This window comes from Melanerpes formicivorus, unplaced genomic scaffold, assembly GCF_026170545.1.
Source record: "Melanerpes formicivorus ecotype bairdi unplaced genomic scaffold, bMelFor1.0.p_v2 SCAF_117, whole genome shotgun sequence".
NCBI classification, from domain to species: Eukaryota; Metazoa; Chordata; class Aves; order Piciformes; family Picidae; genus Melanerpes; species Melanerpes formicivorus.
This window is the reverse complement of record NW_027142469.1, coordinates 84,942-107,500: the sequence shown is the minus strand read 5'-3', so window position 1 is coordinate 107,500 and position 22,559 is coordinate 84,942. Positions and strand designations below refer to the sequence as shown.

Here is a 22,559-nt window from a genome sequence, read left to right as displayed (position 1 = left end):
AGGTTGGAAAAGACCTCAGAGATCATCAAGTCCAACCTATCACCCAACACCTCCTGACAACTAAACCCTGGCTCCAAGTGCCACATCCAAGCCTTATTTGAACACCTCCAGGGATAGTGACTCCACCACCTCCCTGGGCAGCACATCCCAATGGCCAATTACTCTTTCTGGGAAGAACTTTCTCCTCAACTCCAGCCTGAACTTCCCCCTCACCTCCAGCCTGAACTTCCCCTGGCACAGCTTGAGACTGTGTCCTCTTGTTCTCGTGCTGGTTGCCTGGGAGAAGAGACCAACCCCCACCTGGCTGCAACCTCCTTTCAGGTAGGTGTAGAGAGCCTCCTCCCCTCCAAGCTAAACGCCCGCATCTCCCTCAGCCTCTCCTCACAGTGCTGTGCTCCAGACCCCTCCCCAGCCTCGCTGCCCTTCTCTGGACATCTGCAAGTGTGTCCATGCCCTTCTTAAACTGAGGGGCCCCTCATGTGTGCTGTGGTGCAGGCACAAACGCCCTAAAGGCCGCAGGGGCCTCACCTCGCGGATGTTCTGCTTGGCTCGGCTGTCAGAGGGGTGCATGACCCTGCCCATGACTTTGGCGTTCCCGCAGACAACCAGCGCTTCATCTGGGGCATCTGTGTTGATCCCTACTCGACCGTGATAGGCGATCGTCTCCGGAACGTGTCCTCGCTGCCACACTGCATCACCCTCATGCTCAAACTGCCCGGGGTTAGATGCCTGGGAGAGGAAAAAATAGCAATGATTGTGCTTAAAGAAAGAGGAGAGCAGGGATCACAGCATAGCAGGGTGTTAGGGGTTGGAATGCACCTCTGCACATCTTCCAGTACTGTGTGCATGTATTATTTACACGTACTATTTACATGCATTATTTACACATACTAGTTGCACACATTATTTACACCTACTATTTGCATGTACTATTCATACATATTATTTACACGCACTATTTACATGCACTATTTACATGTACTATATACTAACTGATGTCGTTTACCTGGACCTGAGCAAAGTCTTCGACACTGTCCCGCACCACATCCTGGTCTCCAAGCTGGTGACACATGGCTTTGATGGGTGGACCACTAGATGGATAAGGAACTGGCTTGATGGCCGCACCCAAAGAGTGGTTGTCAATGGCTCCATGTCCCAGTGGAGGCCAGGGACAAGTGCTTTGAAACACTTCCTAACCTCAGCCTAAACCTCCCCTGGTGCAGCTTGAGACTGTGTCATCTTGATAATAATAATAATAATAATAATAATAATAATAATAATAATAATAATAATAATAATAATAATAATAAACAACCAGGTTGGAAGAGACCTTCAAGATCATCGCATCATATCCATCAACCAATCCAACCCGCCTAAACAACTAAACCATGGCACCAAGCACCCCATCAAGTCTCCTCCTGAACACCTCCAATGATGGTGACTCCACCACCTCCCCAGGCAGCCCATTCCAATGGGCAATCACTCTCTCTGTATAGAACTTCTTCCTAACATCCAACCTAAACCTCCCCTGGTGCAGCTTGAGACTGTGTCCTCTTGTTCTGGTGCTGGTTGCCTGGGAGAAGACACCAACCCCCACCAGGCTGCAACCTCCCTTCAGGGAGTTGGAGAGAGCAATGAGGTCACCCCTGAGCCTCCTCAAGGCTAAGCAACCCCAGCTCCCTCAGCCTCTCCTCACAGGGCTGTGCTCCAGACGCCTCCCCAGCTTTGTTACCCTTCTCTGGACTCGTTCCAGCAACTCAACATCTTTCCTAAACTGAGGGGCCCAGAACTGGCCACAGGACTCCCCCAGTGTATGTGCAAAAGCATCTGATTTCATTAATTCATTTTGCTAATTATTAAACTTTTAGCTCAGGCTTTAAGATTTGAGCCTGAGCAGAATGATGCTGACAACAAGAAGCTGACACTCATTTAGAGGAGCCAGGCTTTCACAAGGCCTTGCCATCTGCAGTGCATGGTGCTGTGCACTCACCACTGTTTGTCACAAATAGAGCATGAGCTGATGTGCCTGACAACCACTGCTCAGCTGGTAGTTCTGTTTTGTTCTCTTATTTATGTTATCTTGTGTCTTATGTTCCTTGGAATCCTACCAAAAAGCTATCATCTCACACATACCAAAGGAGCTCTCTCTCTCCGTTTAAATTTGAACAGAAAAAGCCAACATAAAAAAAAAAAAATGGTTGAAACCCATAAATCCCTAAACCTGACCCAAAAACATGTATCTTATAAGGTAACAATAATCCCAAGGGTGAGTCACATGTGAAAATGCACCATCTTCCCCAAATTAGCTCACAGCCACCTTCAGCCTGGCTGCAAACACCTCCAGGCAGGAGGCTTCCACCACCTCCCTGGGCAACCTGTGCCAGGCTCTCACCACCCTCATGGGGAACAACTTCTTCCTAACATCCAATCTCAATCTACCCATTTCTAGTTTTGTTCCATCCCCCCCAGTCCTATCACTCCCTGACATCCTCAAAAGTCCCTCCCAGCTTTCTCGTAGCCCCCTTCAGATACTGGAAGGCCACAATTAGGTCTCCTCAGAGCCTTCTCTTCTCCTGTGAATATCAAACCTGCAAATTCTTCTTACATTAAACCCATAAATTGATTTACTAAATCAACATAAATTTCAACCTACCCTCACAATGATCCTTTCAGAGACATTTGCAGACAGCAGGTAGAGTTGGTCCTGGGAGACAGCATACAATCCAACTACCAGCATGAAGTACCTGATTTGAAATGGATTTAATCAAGACAATAATTGAAGTAATGCCTTCTTCCCAGAGAAAAAATGATGAAATGTTTTAAATATAATGGCTAAGAGTGATATATGAAGAGAGGAGAGGAGAGGTGCAGAGAGGTTTGGTTCAGAGGGGAGGGGAGGGGAGGAGAGGAGAGGAGAGGAGAGGAGAGGAGAGGAGAGGAGAGGAGAGGAGAGGAGAGGAGAGGAGAGGAGAGGAGAGGAGAGGAGAGGAGAGGAGAGGAGAGGAGAGGAGAGGAGAGGGAGAGGAGAGGGAGAGGAGAGGGAGAGGAGAGGGAGAGGAGAGGGAGAGGAGAGGGAGAGGAGAGGGAGAGGAGAGGGAGAGGGAGAGGAGAGGGAGAGGAGAGGGAGAGGAGAGGGAGAGGAGAGGGAGAGGAGAGGGAGAGGAGAGGGAGAGGGAGAGGAGAGGGAGAGGAGAGGGAGAGGAGAGGGAGAGGAGAGGGAGAGGAGAGGGAGAGGAGAGGGAGAGGAGAGGGAGAGGAGAGGAGAATTAACCAGGCTGGAAAAGAACTCAGAGATCATCCAGTCCAACCTATCCCCCAACACCATCTCATCAGCTAAACCATGGCACCAAGTGCCTCATCCAGGCTCTTATTAACACTTCCAGTGATGGTGACTCCACCACCTCCCAGGGCAGCATATCCCAATGGCCAAAAAGGTAAAACAAGGTAAAAAAGGCACGACAAGATAAAAAGATGGAACGCTGTTTCAAAGGTATTTATGCTACAATATGAAAGGTAAAAATTCTTTCCTTCACCCTCAAGCAAAATGCTGTTTCAATCCCCACAATCACCAAACCCAAAGATTAAAGTAATTGTGACAGATTTAAGTAGTGAAGACTCAAAGTTGAAGACCCTTCCCTCCCCAGAAGAAAATTAGCATTATTTGATTTTGTTTTGGCTTCCTGAGTTGCTCAGCCATCATTTCCTGAAGCAATCTCTAACCACAAGGATGTGATTCAGGGTTTGGTTTTGTTCATCCTGGTATCATCCTGTGACTTCAGAAGAGAGGCCTTTAAGCAGAGCCAAAGTATCCCAGAATGTGAAGTCAAACGACAGATTTGGCCAGAGGGAGATGGTTTTTTCACAAACATCCGTTCTGAAGAAGCAGCCCTTCTCTTTTGCACTTCACACACACAGACACAGCTCAACAAGCTACAGGGATACCTCTGGTCTGGATTAGGTTTCCCCCTTTTTCTCATATTGTTTGCAGTTGTTTCACTGAAGTGCAACCTTCCCAGCGTCACTTTAGTTATCTGGTCCCCTGGCAGGTCAACTCTAAACACAGAAAAGGAAACAGAATCAGGGAAATAAGCATTTGGGTACCTACCTGGCTTGAACTGTATTTCCTCAAGCTCATTAAAACAGCTTTGAGACAAAGAAAGAAAGAAACAAACAGGGCTCAAAGTTCCGTTTTGCATATTGTGTTTTACAGCCTGTCTCTGAGCACTGACCTGTGAAACTTTACATTGTCTTCTTGTTTTCAGTTTGGAGGCTTATTTAATGCTTTCTGGAACAGAACAGTTCCAAAAATCAGAATCACAGAATGCTAGAGGTTGGAAAGGACTTCCAGATATCATCCAAGTCCAACCCCGCTGACAGAGCAGCATCACCCAGGGTAGACCACACAGGAATGCATCCAGGTGGGGTTGGAAAGTCTCCAGAGAAGGAGACTCCACAACCTCTCTGGGCAGCCTGCTCCAGGGCTCTGCCACCCTCACTGCAAAGAAGTTTCTCCTCATGCTGAGCTGAAACCTTCTCTGGTCAAGTTTGTCTCCATTGCTCTTTGGCTTTATTGCTGTGCATCACCCACAAGAGCTTGGTCTGCTTCACTTGACCTCCAGCCCTCAGCTATTGATAGACATTGATCAGATCCCTCTCAGCCTTCTCTTCTCCAGACTCAAGAGTCCCAGGTCTCAGTCTGAGTCAAGAAGGCATTTATGCCAGAGGAGCAAACATTGATCCTGCCAGTGAGTTAAGAGAGTTCCAAGGAGAAGCTGCATGGATGTTTCTAGCAGAGGCAATACTCCTTCAAAGTATGGCAAATGCTTCTCCTGCTCTACTCCACTCTGGTGAGACCCCACATGGAATACTCTGTCCAGTTCTGGAGCCTCTGTTACAAAGCAGGATCTGGAAGTGCTGGAATGTGTCCAAAGAAGGGCCACAAGGATGATCAGAGCTCCTGTGAGGACAGACTGAGAGAGTGGGGCTGCTCAATCTGGAGAAGAGAAGGCTCCAAGACCATCATGTGCCCTTCCACTATCTGAAGGGGGCTGCAAGAAAGCTGGGGAGGGATTTTTTAGGGGTATCAAAGTGTGATAGGACTGGGGGGGAATGGAACAAAACTAGAAATGGGTAGATAGAGATTGGATGTTAGGAAGAAGTTGTTCACCATGAGGGTGGTGACAGACCGGCACAGGTTGCCCAGGGAAGTGGTGGAAGCCTAATCCCTGGAGGTTTTGAAGGCCAGGCTGAATGTGTCTGTGAATAACCTGCTGTAGTGTGAGGTGTCACTGCCCATGGCAGGGGGGGTTGGAACTGGCTGATCCTTGAGGTCCCTTCTAACCCTGACAATTCTGTGACTCTATGGTCTCATGCCCATGTAGAGAGGGAACACAAGTGATGCTTTTTTAAGATGGAAATACATCTGCCATACAGCTCCAACCACCACACAGCTCCAACCACCTCACAGCTCCAAACACCACACAGTTCAAAACGCCACACAGCTCCAATCGCCACACAGCTCCAAACACAACAGCTCCAAAGACCACACAGCTCGAACCGCCACACAGCTGCAAACACCTCACAGCTCCAAACGCCACACACAGCTCCAAACACCACACAGCTCCAACCGCCACACAGCTCCAACCACCACACAGCTCCAACCGCCACACAGCTCCAACCTCCACACAGCTCCAACCGCCACACAGCTCCAACCACCACACAGATCCAACCGCCACACAGCTCCAACCACCACACAGCTCCAACCGCCACACAGCTCCAACCGCCCACACAGCTCCAACCACCACACAGCTCCAACCGCCACACCAGCTCCAAACACCACAGAGCTCCAACCGCCACACAGCTCCAACCACCACACAGCTCCAACCACCACACAGATCCAACCGCCACACAGCTCCAACCACCACACAGCTCCAACCGCCACACAGCTCCAACCGCCACACAGCTCCAACCACCACACAGCTCCAACCGCCACACAGCTCCAACCGCCACACAGCTCCAACCACCACACAGCTCCAACCGCCACACACAGCTACAACCACCACACAGCTCCAACCACCACACAGCTCCAACCGCCACACAGCTACAACCACCACACAGCTCCAACCGCCACACAGCTCCAAATATCACACAGCTCCAACCGCCACACAGCTCCAACCACCACACAGCTCCAACCACCACACAGCTCCAACCGCCACACAGCTCCAACCACCACACAGCTCCAACCGCCACACAGCTACAACCACCACACAGCTCCAACCACCACACAGCTCCAACCGCCACACAGCTACAACCACCACACAGCTCCAACCGCCACACAGCTCCAAATATCACACAGCTCCAACCGCCACACAGCTCCAACCACCACACAGCTCCAACCACCACACAGCTCCAACCGCCACACAGCTCCAAATATCACACAGCTCCAACCGCCACACAGCTCCAACCACCACACAGCTCCAACCACCACACAGCTCCAAATATCACACAGCTCCAACCGCCACACAGCTACAACCACCCACAGCTCCAAACACCACACAGCTCCAACCGCCACACAGCTCCAAACACCACACAGCTCCAACCGCCACACAGCTCCAACCGCCACACAGCTCCAACCACCACACAGCTCCAAACACCACACAGCTCCAACCACCACACAGCTCCAACCACCACACAGCTACAACCACCACACAGCTCCAACCGCCACACAGCTCCAACCGCCACACAGCTCCAAATATCACACAGCTCCAACCGCCACACAGCTCCAACCGCCACACAGCTCCAAACGCCACACAGCTCCAAACACCACACAGCTCCAACCACCATGCTGCTCCAAATGCCACAGAGCTCTAACCACCACACAGCTCCAACCGCCACATAGCTCAAATCGCCACACAGCTCGAATCGCCACACAGCTCCAACCGCCACACACAGCTCAAATCGCCACACAGCTCTAACCACCACACAGCTCCAACCGCCATGCTGCTCCAAATGCCACACAGCTCTAACCATGACACAGCTCTAACCACCACACAGCTCTAACCCACGACACAGCTCTAACCACCACACAGCTCTAACCACGACACAGCTCTAACCGCCACACAGCTCTAACCACCACACAGCTCCAACCGCCATGCTGCTCCAAATGCCACACAGCTCTAACCATGACACAGCTCTAACCACCACACAGCTCTAACCACGACACAGCTCTAACCACCACACAGCTCTAACCACCACACAGCTCTAACCATGACACAGCTCTAACCACCACACAGCTCTAACCACGACACAGCTCTAACCACCACACAGCTCTAACCACCACACAGCTCTAACCGCCACACAGCTCCAACCGCCACACAACACTGTTGCTAGCTGAATATAAATATTTTGGTCAGCAAAGCTGCTGAAAACCTTCCTCAGTGCAGGGAGGTCAGGGATGCACTACTGCTGTGATTCTATGAGCACACCCAGATGGAATTGGGATAAAGATGAGAAAATTGGCTTAGACCTCCTCTAAGTTTCCAAGAAACAACTATTTCATGCTTCAAACCAATCACACATGGAAGTAAAATGGAGTCACTTGCTCAAAGCTCTTACTTGACAGGATAGAAAGTTTTTTTGCTTCGGTCTGACTGAGACTGCTCGATAGCAACTGTTTCATTTGGAGCTTCCACCTATAAAGGCAAAAAGAATTTTTAAAGACAAGGATATTAGACACACTTTTTGCTTTCAAACACAAGGGTATTAATCACTTACACTTTCAAATATAAATTAATAGGCAAGTCCGAACCCCTGAAATCTCTCTCATTACTCATGGATCTCCTGAGGAAATAACACAAGATTTGACTCCTGTTCAATTCATAGAGTCAAACACGTTGAAAAGACCTCAGAGTTCATCAAGTCCAACTTATCAGCCAACACCTCATGAGTAACTAAACCATGGCACCAAGTGCCTCATCCAATCCCTTTTTTCAACACTTCCAGGATAGTGACTCCACCACCTCCCTGGGCAGCACATTCCAATGGCCAATCTTTCTTTCTGGAAGAACTTGCTCCTCCCCTCCAGCCTATACCTGCCCTGGCACAGCTTGAGACTGTGTCCTCTTATTCTGGTGCTGGTTGCCTGAGAGAAGAAACCAACCTCCACCCAGCTCCCTCTGCCTCTCCTCACAGGGCTTGCGCTCCAGACCTTTCACCTGCTAGTCTGAAGCCCCCAAATCATTCTGGGGTTTGGAGCACAGCCCTGTGAGGAGAGGCTGAGGGAGCTGGGCTTGCTTAGCCTAGAGAAGAAGAGGCTCAGGGGAGACCTTCTTGCTGTCTACAACTCCCTGCAGGAGGTTGTAGCCAGGTGGGGGTTGGTCTCTTCTCCCAGGCAACCAGCACCAGAACAAGAGGACACAGTCTCAAGCTGTGCCAGGGGAGGTTTAGGCTGGATGTTAGGAAGAAATTCTTCCCAGCCAGAGAGATTGGCCATTGGGATGTGCTGCCCAGGGAGGTGGTGGAGTCACCATCCCTGGAGGTGTTTAAGAAGAGCTTTGATGAGGGCACTTGGTGCCATGGTTTAGTTGGTGGGATGGTGTTGGGTAATAGGTTGGACTGGATGATCTCAAAGGTCTCTTCCAACCTGGTCCGGCTCCATTCCATTCATTCCATTCCATTCCATTCCATTCCATTCCATTCCATTCCATTCCATTCTACTTGATGATCTCAAAGGTCTTTTCCAACCTGGTTAATTCTGTATTCTGTCCTATTCTCTAATCAGATACTACTCAATTAAAAGAAATAATCACAAAAGAGGCTGAAACTTGCCTTTATTCCAAAAGCTTTCAAGCAAAACTTTTCTATTGGTTTCCCCCCCTAGCTGAGTTTTGACATATTTTGGATGGCCAGTGATTCTCATGTGGACTGTGATTTGGAAATGATTCTTCTTCTGGCACACAAAGGCATCATCTGCTGCTGAAAAATTAAATCCTTTATCTGTGACAATGTGGTATCCCACAGCAGGTCTGCAAAAACAAGGGGAGAGAATAGCAGCTAAGGGAGATGCATTTGAGTGACACCTTGAGTTTCCTTATTTTCCATGTGGCCTGAAAATCCATCTGTTTTTTACTGACAAAACAGGAGCCAAAACAGATCTTTACAAGAGGTAGTTCTTCCAGTATTTTCTTCTCTTAGAGATGGAAACATGAAGCTGCCTATAAAATGTACCCTACTTTCAGTCTGACACATGTGACAAGCAGTGGTGGAGAAGCTTCCACAACCTCACTTACAAACCTGGTGTAAAGGAACTCTGTCCACCTTAAAAAAGCAAAGCCAAACCTTTCAGTGTGTTCAAGCATTCCTAGGATCATAGCGTGCTAGGGGGTGGAAGGGACCTTCAAAGATCAAGTCCAAGCCCCCTGCCAGAGCAGGACCACAGAATCCAACACAGGTTACACAGGAACACATCCAAACAGGGCTGGAAAGGCTCCAGAGAAGGAGACTCCACAATCTCTCTGGGCAGCCTCTTCCAGGGCTCTGGACCCTCACAGAGAGGAAGTTCCTCCTCATGTTGAGGTGGAACCTCCTGTGCTGCAGTTTATAGCCATCACCCTTTGCCATATCTCACAGTGCAATGGAGAAGAGCCTGCCCCTTCCCTCTTGACACTCAGCCCTCAGATAAATATAAATATTTATTAAATCCCCTCTCAGTCCTCTCTTTTCCAGACTAAAAAGCCCCAGGGCTCTCAGCCTCTCCTCACAGGGCTGCGCTCCAGACCCCTCCCCAGCTTTGTTGCCCTTCTCTGGACACCTTCCAGCATCTCAACATCTTTCCTAAACTGAGGAGCCCAGAACTGGACACAGGACTCGAGGTGTGGCCTAACCAGTGCAGTGTGCAGGGGCAGAGTGACCTCCCTGCTCCTGCTGGCCACACTGTTCCTGATGCAGGCCAGGATGCCATTGGCCTTCTTGGCCACCTGGGCACACTGCAGGCTCATGTTCAGCCTACCATCAACCAGCACCCCCAGGTCCCTCTCTGCCTGGCTGCTCTCAGCCACTCTGACCCCAGCCTGTAGCACTGCATGGGGTTGCTGTGGCCAGTGTGCAGATCCTGGCACTTGGATGTGTTCAGTCTCCTGCCCTTGGACTCTGCCCATCTCCCCAGCCTGGCAAGGTCCCTCTGCAGAGCTCTCCTACTCTCTAACAGCTCAACTCCCTGTCCCCAACTTGGTGTCATCTGCAAATTTACTGCTGATGGACTCAATGCTCTCAATCCAGATCATCAATAAAGATATTGAACGGGATGGTGAGGTGTTGGGTGATAAGTTGGACTTGAGATTCTCTCAGGTCTTTTCCAACCTTTATTGATTCTATGATTCTATGATATAGATACAGATATAGATATAGATATAGATGATATAGACATAGATGATATAGATATAGATGATATAGATATAGATGATATAGATATAGATATAGATATCGATATGGATAGACATAGATACATACACACACATGTATGTGAGTGTATAGTTATTAAGACTGAGAATGTATGAGCCCTGCAGTAATGACAGGCACCTTCTCCTTCCATTTTTCTTTAATGTTTTAGGCCATTAGAGGGAAAGGTGCTATATGCTCAATAATTGCTTGCCCCAGGGAGCTGGAAACAGAAGCAAAAACCAACAGGTATTTTAAGTCAGATTCATTTCTCTTTTGCCTCCCAGTCCCCAGAGGGAAGTCAGAAAACCTGGCATGAATTTCAACCCATATTTAAAGTTCTGCTTGTCTCATACCCCTGCAGAACCCTATTCCATCATGCCTGCTCTACCTCCTTCTCCAGTCTTATTTTCAGTTAAGGAAACGAGGGGCTGTCAAATGCATCATTTCCTCCTGCAAATCTATAGTACCAGAAAAGCACCCAAATCCCAAGGAGCCATTTGCAAGTGCAAAACATCACTGCTTACAGTTTCTCATAATTAGAATTAAACAAGCTGTGCCACTGAGAACTTTGGTAGGGTTGCCACGTTAGAGCTTGACAGCATCTTTCCAGAGCTGCATTCTGTCCATCACTGTCATACTCCTGCACTTCAGCTGCACAGTCCTTAACAGTTGCTGGAGCAGAGAGAGAGAAAGAGAGAGGAGAGAGAGAGAGAGTGGCAATTCAGTTACTGCTTTTGTGACTGGCCAAAAAAACCCTGCAGAAACATTTTGCACATATATTTACATATGAAATATGTAAACACATACATTAAACAAGCAGAAATGCAGGGCATGGACACTGAAATCTGATTGTTCTTTGCCCTTATTCCAAAACACTGTCATATTCCTGTTCCACACCATGTTATATGCCCCTAGAAAAGAAGTTTTTCAGCTTCCCCCCCCCCCCCCCCAATTTAACAACTATTACACAAAGAGCAGTTACTAGTTTTTCTTCTTTCAAAAAAGGATGGAATACTTTAGAAGAGAATAGCATAGCATAGCATAGCATAGCATAGCATAGCATAGAACAGAACTGAACAGAATTGAATTGAATTGAATTGAATTGAATTGAATTGAATTGACCAGATGGGAAACGACCTTTAAGATCATCCAGTCCAACCGATCACCCAACACCACCTTGTCAACTAAACCATGGCACCAAGTGCCTCATCCAGGCTCTTCTTAAACACCTCCAGGGATGGTGACTCCACCACCTCCCTGGGCAGCACATTCTAATGGCCAAACTCTCCTTCTGGGAAGAATTTCTTCCTAGCATCCAGCCTAAACCTCCCCTGCCACAGCTTGAGACTGGGGTTCTTTAGCCTGGAGAAGAGGAGGCTCAGGGGAGACCTTCTTGGTCTCTACAACTCCCTGAAGGGAGGTTGTAGCCAGGTGGGGGTTGGTCTCTTCTCCCAGGCAAGCAGCACCAGAACAAGAGGACACAGTCTCAAGCTGTGCCAGGGGAGGTTTAGGCTGGAGGTGAGGAAGAAATTCTTCCCAGCAAGAGAGATTGGCCATTAGAATGTGCTGCCCAGGGAGGTGGTGGAGTCACCATCCCTGGAGGTGTTCAAAAAAGGCTTGGATGAGGCACTAGGAGCCATGGTTTAGTTGTCAGGAGGTGTTAGGTATTAGGTCATAGGTTGGACTTGATGATCTCTGAGGTCTTTTCCAAGCTGGTTGATTCTATCATTCTATGAAACATTGAATTTCATCTTCACAGAGCTGCTTACCTTGGCTGGAGTCCTGAGGTGGGACTGGAGAATCAGTGGCATCTCCCAGTATCTGTGAGAGCTTCCTTTTGTGCCCTGACACTGCAGAACTACTATTTTAAAAAACATACATTGCATTACTCCCCCTTAAGTTCAAAGACACACAGCACAGAATCAGAGCAAGAGGACACCCAGGGATCTCCTTCGAACCGTACTGTCATCCAAATTCAGCTTTGCTGGGGGGGAGGATAATGTTCTGGGCTCCTTAAAAGTGAATTATGCAGGGTTTTTTTTTCCTTCCAAAACATAAATTAGCTTGTTGGGTGCTTGGGGTTTTTCATATCAAAGAAGTTGGTCTCCATTTAAAAAAATCAGTCCCTTTACACAGGGCATGAGCTGCAGGGGGTTGCTGGCTCCTGACATCTGCACTAAAATATCACAGTTTTATCTTGACTCATTTCACTGCACCAAGCCAGCACTCACTTTTCTGCTTACCCAGGGGGTTGGTCTCTTCTCCCAGACACCCAGCACCAGAACGAGAGGACACAGTCTCAAGCTGTGCCAGGAGAAGTTTAGGGTGGAGGTGAGGAGAAAGTTCTTCCCAGCAAGAGTGCTTGGCCTTTGGAATGTGCTGCCCAGGGAGGTGGTGGAGTCACCATCCCTGGAGGTGTTTAGGAAGAGACTGGATGAGGCACTTGAAGCCATGGTTTAGTTGTCATGAGGTGTTGGGTGACAGGTTGGACTTGATGATCTCTGAGGTCCTCTTCCAACCTTTTTGATTCTATGATTCTATGATAATTGAGCTCTATGCAGGAGAGAGAGCATCTGCAAGCCCAGGACTAACACTGATGAATTCACATTTGTCTCCCAACACCCAGTGAGGTGCCTCCTCCCTCCAGCTCACTAGCTATTAATTATGGTTGGACACTTGCACCAGCCAGTGCATTTGAAGTAAGCAAGCATCCTCAGCGTGCTGGGGGATGGATGTGGCAGATGGGGTATGAAACACCTGAATACTTTTACGATGCAGTTATGAAGCACCTGGTGATCCCCCCACAGCCTTCTGCTGTTTTAAAAAACGAGATCCATCTCTACTTCCAGCCTGAGCTTCAGTCGAGGGGGTTTAAGCACCCTCAGGCACAAGGAGCTTAAAAATGTCTAAACACTGCCATCCTGTGGAAAATGCTACACCCACGGGGATTTTACACCAGCCTTAAAGCAGGTCTTTCACCAGCTCTGCTTTTCCTTGTCTCTGTCTTATCCTTTGCAGAAAAGCTTTAGCATTTACCCAGGAATCTGAGATGCATTTGGCTGTAGGCACGAATTAAAACCCAAGCAGCTGGAGGATGCAGAATGATTCCAAGGAGTCACAGCACTTTCTGTCTTCAGGCAGCAGCTCAGGGAGTTGGTGCAAGGATCCCCATTGCCAATGGGGTCAGAGTAAGACTCCATGAACCTGCAGGGAAGCCTGCTGGGTGCCACAGGAGATGGACATGGGGGCTGAGGCTGCAGCCTGCTGGGCCATGCAGTATCATACCATGGGGCTGCAAGAAGTAAACAGACAAGAAAGTAAGGACAAGGAAGAGAAGCTGGAAGAGACCTTCCTATGAGCTTGGGAGAGGCCCAGGTTCGTGTGACCTACTCTGGAGCTGTGGTGGAGAGCATGGTTCCGATCCAGAGTCTGGTGGGGAGTCTGGCAACTGGCTTTGCCTAGGGATGAAAAAGAGATTTTCAATTCTAGCAGGAGAAGACATGGTGGATGATCACAAGGCAAAGCTGAAAGCAGCTGGAAAGGGACACTTCCCACTACATCAGGTTGCCTGTCCCAGAGGTGACTGCTGTGTGAGCTTGCCTGCTCATCCTAAGCTGGGAGAGAATCAGTTCCTCAGGAAAGGGTGAGGTATGGCCTCTTAGTGAACTTAATTGTGTTACTCTGGGTCAGTTCTTTACTTCTGATCAAACGAGGCACTTGGGGGTTGGTCTGTTCTCCTAGACAACCACAAACAGAAGGGGACACAGTCTCAAGCTGGAGGTGAGGAGAAAGTTCTTCCCAGAAAGAGTAATTGGCCATTGGGATGTGCTGCCCAGGGAGGTGGTGGAGTCACCATCCCTGGAGGTGTTCAAAAAAGGCTTGGATGTGGCACTTGGAGACATGGCTTAGCTGTCAGGAGGTGTTAGGTATTAGGCAATAGGTTGGACCTGATGATCTCCGAGGTCTTTTCCAACCTGGCTGATTCTATGAATCATTGACAATGGACTTCCTGAAGCATTGCTCACCGTGGTTGCTGCCCCTTCTCACAGGAGCAATGTCACTTACAGTTTGTGAGACCATCTTCTACAGCCCTCCACCACTCCCTCACAGAGGGAGGCCCCATTCTTACCAGCTCTTGGTCACCCCTCCTGCCCCATCCCCCAAACTGCCGACTTCAATCCCCTTTCCTTCCTGTGAGCTGCTCTTCAGTTCCCTCCAGGCACACCAGCATCTCTGCCTACAGGGAGCTCACAAGGGCTTTCAGCCTGTTTTCTCCAGACTACAGGTTTAGCATCTGCATCCATGAGCCAATTTCTTCAGCTCTTCTTTTAGCCAGAGCTCCCTCAGTCTCTATCAGATGCCAGAAGGTCTCAATTTAGCACTTTGCTGACCAGAAGAGGCAGCCCAAGGCTGCCACACAGGTGGGAAGCACATTTGCCCAGTTTAAAACAAGAGTTTTCACAAACTCACCAAAAAAAGATGCAGGAGCTTCACGTGGGGTTTCTGTGGGTGATAAGTTACCTTCCTTCTTTTCATCCCTACACAATCTTCCAGTTAGGATGTCAGAGGTTGGAAGGGATCATTGAAGACCATCAAGTCCAACCACTCTGCCAGAGCAGGACCCTAGAATCCAGCATAGGTCACACAGGAACACATCCAGACAGGGATGGAAAGGCTCCAGAGAAGGAAACTTCACAACCTCTCTGGGCAGCCTGTTCCAGGGCTCTGGGACTCTCACAGTGAAAAAATTTCTCCTCATGTTGAGGTGGAACCTCCTGTGCTGGAGTTTCCATCCACTGCCCTTTGTCCTGTCCCAGGGTGCAACTGAGCAGAGCCTGTCCCCTGCCTCTTGACCCCCAGCCCTCAGATCTTTATAGACACCTCACTCAGAAACAACTTGGCAGGCTGTGCCAGGCAGGTTCTGGGCACTGGCCTCAGGGTGCACTGATGGGAGCAGGAGCTGATCTGTTAGAGGGTAGGAGGGCTCTGCAGAGGGACCTTGATGGGTTGGACAGATGGTCAGAGGCCAACAGAATGAGATTTAACAAGTCCAAGTGCCAGGTTCTACACCTTGGCCCCAACAACCCCAGGCAGTGCTACAGGCTGGGGTCAGAGTGGCTGAGAGCAGCCAGGCAGAAAGGGACCTGGGGGTACTGGTTGATGGTAGGCTGAACATGAGCCTGCAGTGTGCCCAGGTGGCCAAGAAGGCCAATGGCATCCTGGCCTGGACCAGGAACAGTGTGGCCAGCAGGAGCAGGGAGGTCATTCTGCTCTGGACTCAGCACTGGTTAGGCCACACCTTGAGTCCTGTGTCCAGTTCTAATCTGTTTCCCGAGGTACCCCATCCTTGTGCTGAACACCTCTACCACCTTCCTGGGCAGCTTCACCACTCTTTAGTAGAGAAATTTTTTTCCTAATCACAGAATGTTAGGAGTTGGAAGGCACCTTGAAAGATCATCCAAGTCCAAGCCCCTTGCCAGAACAGGATCACCTAGAGCAGATCACACAGGAACACATCCAGGTGGGCCCTGAGTATCTCCAGAGACAGAGACTCCACAACCCCCCTGGGCAGCCTGCTCCAGTGCTCCATCACCCCCACAGTGAAAAAAATCCCTTCCTATGTCTACATGGAACTTCCTCTGCCTCAACTTCCACCACTGCCCCTTGTGCTGGCATTGGGCATCCCCCAGCAGAGCCTGGCTCCAGCCTCTGGGCACTCACCCTGCACATCTCTATCAACAGCAATGAGGTCACCCCTCCATCTCCTCCAAACCAAAGAGCCTCAGCTCCCTCAGTCTCTCCTCCTAAGGAAGTTGTTCCATTCCTTGTGGCCCTGAGCTGGACTCTTTTAAGCAGTTCCCTGCCCTTCTTGAACTGGAGCCATGGTTTAGCTAGTCAGGAGGTGTTGGGTGAGAGGTGGGACTTGATGATCCCTGAGGTCTTTTCCAACCTTACTGATTCTATGATTGTTTTACTCTTAGTGATCTAATAGTTCAGTAAATGCTCTTCTTAATCCCTTAATGAAGTACAACCACAGTATCAGTGCAAAATCCTGCTGAGTCTCCAAACCCTTAGGAGCTTTACAGCCTGTTCTCCTGCATGTAAATCCTTTGTGGCACTGCAGCTATAAGATCTAACATAATTGAGCTACATAACTACACACACACACACACACACTTGTCTTTCTGCTGTTTTGTTTATAAAAGCAAAACAACCATAGAATTAATAAGGTTGGAAAAGACCTCAGAGATCATCAGGTCCAACCTATGAACTAATACCTAACACCTCCTGACAACTAAACCATGGCTCCAAGTGCCACATCCAGGCTCTTCTTAAACACCTCCAGGGATGGTGACTCCACCACCTCCCTGGGCAGCACATCCCAATGGCCAATCTCTCTGTCTGGGAAGAACTTTCTCCTCACCTCCAGCCTAAACTTCCCCTGGCACAGCTTGAGACTGTGTCCTCTTGTTCTGGTGCTGCTTGCCTGGGAGAAGAGACCAACCCCCACCTGGCTACAACCTCCCTTCAGGGAGTTGGAGAGAGCAAGAAGGTCTCCCCTGAGCCTCCTCTTCTCCAGGCTAAGCAACCCCAGCTCCCTCAGCCTCTCCTCACAGGGCTGTGCTCCAGACCCCTCCCCAGCCTCGTTGCCCTTCTCTGGACATATTCAAGTGTCTCAATGTCCTGCTTAAATTGAGGAGCCCAGCACTGGACACAGGACTCAGGGTATGTTGTCATGCAGGAGTTAACAGTCTGTTTAGCCTGCAGTGTGTTTAGTCACTCTAAAAATACCCCCAAAAACAAAGGTTGTTTATATGCCACCACCTCATCCTTCTTTATTTTTATAGCATGGGCTGAATCAATTCAATATTTATGATGCAGAGCAGCTAGAAGCCTGTTTAGCCCACTGCAAGTGAATGTGTGTGTGCTGCTGAGTGTGCCTGGAATGAAAAAAACCCCCGTGTTTAATTGTTTTTAAGGCATCCCCTCTTGCTCTGCTCCTTGGCAAGTGCAAGTGTCAGCCCATTAAGAGCATTTTTCATCGAGCAACATCATCTGACAGTTGTCTAGATGAAAGATTTGGGGTTGGAGCCTTTGACAGATCTATGCTGCATAGCTTTTCACCCTTGACCATGACCCTTTGCATTATGCATCCTTTTTATCTCTGAAAGTTATTCTCAGGAGACAAGAATGGACAGTTCCTCTGTTCTGCACGAAGCATTGGGATGAAAACAGCAGCCCTAAACTGGCACTTACAGGAATGTTAGAACAACATCTTTGCATTGAATGCCCCCATTAGCATCACAGCTGTGAATTATCCCAGGCTTCATTAGCATTCATTCTGTTCAACAAGACAAACATATTTCCATTACTGTCTGTAAGTCATTTTTCTATGTCTTCTCATACAGCTTCAGGTAAGTAACAGCAACCAGACAGCCACAGTCCTCCTGAAACTCAGATTTCATAGAATCACAGAATTATTAGAGTTGGAAGGGGCCTCCAGGCTCAGCCAGTTCCAACCCCCCTGCCATGGGCAGGGACACCTCACACTACAGCAGGTTGCTCACAGCCATATCCAGCCTGGCTGCAAACACCTCCAGGCAGGAGGCTTCCACCACCTCCCTGGGCAACCTGTGCCAGTCTCTCACCACCCTCCTGGGGAACAACTTCTTCCTAACATCCAATCTGAGTCTACCCACTTCTAGTTCTGCTCCATTCCCCCCAGTCCTATCACTCCCTGACACTTTAAGAAGTCCCTCCCCATCTTTCTTGGAGCCCCCTTCAGATACTGGAAGGCCACAAGAAGGTCTCCTCAGAGCTCAAACTCTCTCAGCCTGTCTTCATAGCAGAGCAGCTCCAGCCCTCTGCTCATCCTCATGGCCCTTCTCTGGACACCTTCCAGCACCTCCAGGTCCTTGGTGTACTAGGGGCTCCAGAATTGGATACAGTACTCCAGGTGGTGTCTCACCAGAGTGGAGTAGAGGGGGAGAATCACCTCCCTCTGGGCTGCTCAGAGAGGTGGTGGAGTCACCATCCCTGGAGGTGTTTAAGAGCAGCCTGGATGAGGCACTTGGTGCCATGGTTTAGTTGATGAGATGGTGCTGGGTGAGAGGTTGGACTGGATGATCTCGAAGATCTTTTCCATCCTGGCTAACTCTATTCTTCTATTCTAGACCCCACCTGGAGTACTGTGTGCAGTTCTGGAGCCCCTGTTACAAGAAGGCTACTGACTGCTGTGTTTAGTTTTTATCACGGCACTAAACAAACCCAATTGAAGAGATGTTGCTAAGGAAGGGGAGTAGGAGTGGCTGTAACACTTACAAAGTTCCAAACTCTATGTCACTACTCAGGAATTCTTCCAGCATGCTGGTATCCACCATGGGATTCTCCAAGGTTCCATGGACATCTTGCCCTAAGATTAGAAAAAATGGGAAGAGGATAGAAATTATGAGAGTGGAATTCAGAGAGATTCATCAGTAAGCCAGGCTAAGCAGCACTGCCACTCTCCTGCACAAAGGACAACCAAATCTCTCCTGTCTGATGTGTACCTGGTGGGTATGACCCTTCTGGCTCAGTCACTGGTGGAAGGGGGTGACGGGTGCCTGGAGAGCAGCCAGGCAGAAAGGGACCTGGGGGTACTGGGTGACAGCAGCTGAACATGAGCCAGCAGTGTGCCCAGGTGGCTAAGAAGGCCAAGGGCATCCTGGCCTGCATCAGGAACAGTGTGGCCAGCAGGAGCAGGGAGGTCATTCTGCCCTGTGCTCAGCACTGGTTAGGCCACACCTTGAGTCCTGTGTCCAGTTCTGGGCTCCTCAGTTTAGGAAAGATGTTGAGATGCTGGAAGGTGTCCAGAGAAGGGCAACAAAGCTGGGGAGGGGTCTGGAGCACAGCCCTGTGAGGAGAGGCTGAGGGAGCTGGGGTTGCTTAGCCTGCAGAAGAGGAGGCTCAGGGGAGACCTTCTTGCTCTCTACAACTCCCTGAAGGGAGGTTGTAGCCAGGTGGGTGTTGGTCTCTTTCCTCAGGCAATCAGAACAAGAGGACACAGTCTCAAGCTGTGCCAGGGGAAGTTTGGGCTGGAGGTGAGGAGAAAGTTCTTCCCAGAAAGAGTCATTTGTCATTAGGATGTGCTGCCCAGGGAGGTGGTGGAGTTACCATCCCTGGAGATGTTCAAGAGGGGATTGGATGTGGCACTTGGTGCCATGGTTTAGAAGTCATGAGGTGTTGAGTGACAGGTTGGACTCGATGATCTCTGAGGTCTTTTCCAACCTTATTGATTCTCTGATTCTATGAAAAAGAAAGTAAATGAGGAAGTGCAGGAGAAGATGAAGGGGGGCAGAGGAGCACCCAGGCTAACAGCAGTTTGTGCACAGCATTAAGGCTTCACTGATTTATCACAGCAAGAGAATGCAGGACCCCAATCTATAAGTGCATAAAAGGGTTCTGAGGTCACTTCATACTCTGGGTGGCTGGGGGAAAGCTCAGAGGTTGTCTCATTCAGATCCAATTTCTGCATTACTGCTTCAAGTGAGTTTCTGAAACACTCTTAAAGAGTTCACCACCCTGAGCTTAAAGAGAGCACAAATTAACCTTCTGAAATACTCAACTGGTGGCTTCCTTTTGTTCTCTCCCCCCCAAACCCAGCCCTTTAATATGCTAGACGTATGGACAGGTTCAGTACTTTGTCCTTTGTTGCTTGGTAACCGATGGCTATAAAGGGATTTTATGATTATGAAGTCCCTGGAATTCACCACAACTTCTGCACAAACTCAGGTGGAACTCTGAATCAGAAAAAAAAACCAAAGGCAAGCCAAACAGAAGTGCTTTGTAGGCTCCACACCTCCAGCCAGCCTTCCATAAATCCAGGTGTGGCCACTCACAAAGCAAACAAGATAAGGGCACTGAAGTCACTGCTCTCTCCAGCGAGTGCAGGGCACTGTCCCACTGCCAGAGGCTGCCACAGGGACCAGCCCCTGTCCAGAGCCACGTAGCTCAGACCCAAGCAATTGACACCAACCAATATTTCCTCACAGAGAGGGTTCTAAAACATTGCAATGGGCTGCCCAGGGCTGTGCTGGAGTCACCATCCCTGGAGGTGTTTAAGCAGTGTGTAGCCCTGGTGCATAGGGACATGGCTTAGTGTTGACCCTTCAGTGCTGGATCAAAGGCTGGACTGGATGAATGGAATGGAATGGAATGGAATGGAATGGAATGGAATGGAATGGAATGGCATGGAATAGAATAGAATAGAATAGAATAGAATAGAATAGAATAGAATAGAATAGAATAGAATAGAATAGAATAGAATAGACCAGACCAGACCAGACCAGACCAGGTTGGGAAAGACCTTTGAGATCATCGAGTCCAACCTATCACCCAACACCATCTCATCAACTAAACCATGGCACCAAGCACCTCATCCAGGCTCTTCTTAAACACTTCCAGTGATGATGAGCTTGGAGGCTTCTTCCTACTGGATGTTTTCTGTGATCTCCCCTGGGCTCTGCAGTGCAGTGAGAGAACACAAAAGGCTCATTGCTGTCCCTGAGCACAAGTAAAGGCTTTTGGTGCTTTGGCTGTCTTCTCACTGCAGTAGCAGTGGACAGGTGCATGGTAAGAAGGTATACTGCAAAATTTCTCCTGTTCTTTCACACAATCACAGAATGTTAGGGGTTGGAAGCGACCTCCAAAGCTCAGCCAGTCCAACCCCCCTGCCAGAGCAGGAGCACCTTGGGCAGATCACACAGCAACACATCCAGGTGGGTCTTGAATGTCTCCAGAGAGGGAGACTCCACAGCCCCCCTGGGCAGCCTGTTCTTTCCTCAGTGTCCTCAGGGTTACTTCCTGACCCAGTGTCTAGCTATTACAAAACTGCCACCAGCATCTGGAAGCCCATTTCCACCACCTTGCACAGGAATTCCCACCTGAGTCTGCCTTAATACACAAATTCCCATTGCTAATAAACACCTCCTGAATTGCTTAGTGATCCCAGATTAATCCAGGCACTGCTTGCTTATTGCTGCTGCAGATTTCATTCTGCCTTGCTTCCCATTGTGAGACAGCAACTTGCAAGTGTGCCCCTGATCAATTCTCACATCCCAACATACAGGCATTGTACACAGATGTGTTCTCTGCAGCTTAGAGGCCAGATGCAGTAGGTGCAGCACACTGACAGCAAATTTCTAACGGGAAGTTTTGAAGTAGCAGCAAAGCACTTTGCCAAACCAGCTTGAGAGCACTAAGGAGCCTGGCTCAACCTTGTTGGATTCTCATCCTTTTGTTCCTCCTATCTGAATTTAGGATAACCTCCTTGAATCTCAAACACCTCTTCTGTTGATAATGTAGTCCACAGGAAAATGATTCACAGAGTCACAGCACATTAGAGGTTGGAAGGGACCTCCAGAGATCATCCAGTCCAACCCTCCCTGACAGAGCAGCATCACCCAGGGGAGCCCACACAGGAATGCATCCAGGTGGGGTTGGAAAGGCTCCACAGAAGGAGACTCCACAACCTCCCTGGGCAGCCTGCTCCAGGGCTCCAACACCCTCACACCAAAGAAGTTTCCCCTCATGTTCAGCTGAAACCTTCTCTGGTCAAGTTTGTCTCCATTGCTGTGCACCACCCACAAGAGCTTGGCCCCCTCCACTTGACCCCCAGCCCTCAGCTATTGAGAGACATTGATCAGATCCCCTCTCAGCCTTCTCCTCTCCAGACTCAACAGCCCCAGGGCTCTCAGTCTCTCTTCCCAGGGGAGATGCTCAAGTCCCCTAAGCATCCTCCTGGCTCTCCCTTGGCCTCTCTCCAGCAGGTCTCTGTCTCTCTGGAACTGGGGAGCCCAGAACTGGACACAGGATTGCAGGAGTGGTCTCAGCAGGGCAGAGCAGAGAGGGAGCAGAACCTCCCTGGCCCTGCTGGCTGCACTTTTCTTGCTGCACTCCAGGATCCCATTGGCTCTCTTGGCCACAAGGGCATATGCAGAACTTGGCAGAAGACAGGCCACCATTACTGAAAGTTCACAATGCAGATGCACAGAGCCAGGGCATTTGTCCTCCCTGTACAGCTTCTCTTTTTCTTTCTGAATGTGCTTTCCAGGTCCATGGCATCACATGCTCACACTGGTGTC

The 22,559-nt window shown here is 49.4% G+C and overlaps 1 protein-coding gene across 1 annotated transcript in view; it reads right to left on the bottom strand.

The window, feature by feature from the left end:
• The window catches only part of MYRFL (myelin regulatory factor like), a 48,892-nt gene that overhangs the window by 22,351 nt on the left and 3,982 nt on the right, over positions 1–22,559 (bottom strand). Inside the window, 11 exon segments of the mRNA XM_068167441.1 lie at positions 529–729; positions 2,654–2,744; positions 3,943–4,053; positions 7,615–7,691; positions 8,827–8,874; positions 8,876–9,023; positions 10,962–11,109; positions 12,207–12,298; positions 13,474–13,729; positions 13,828–13,895; positions 18,760–18,850. Coding sequence (XP_068023542.1) covers positions 529–729; positions 2,654–2,744; positions 3,943–4,053; positions 7,615–7,691; positions 8,827–8,874; positions 8,876–9,023; positions 10,962–11,109; positions 12,207–12,298; positions 13,474–13,729; positions 13,828–13,895; positions 18,760–18,850 — 1,331 coding nt within the window.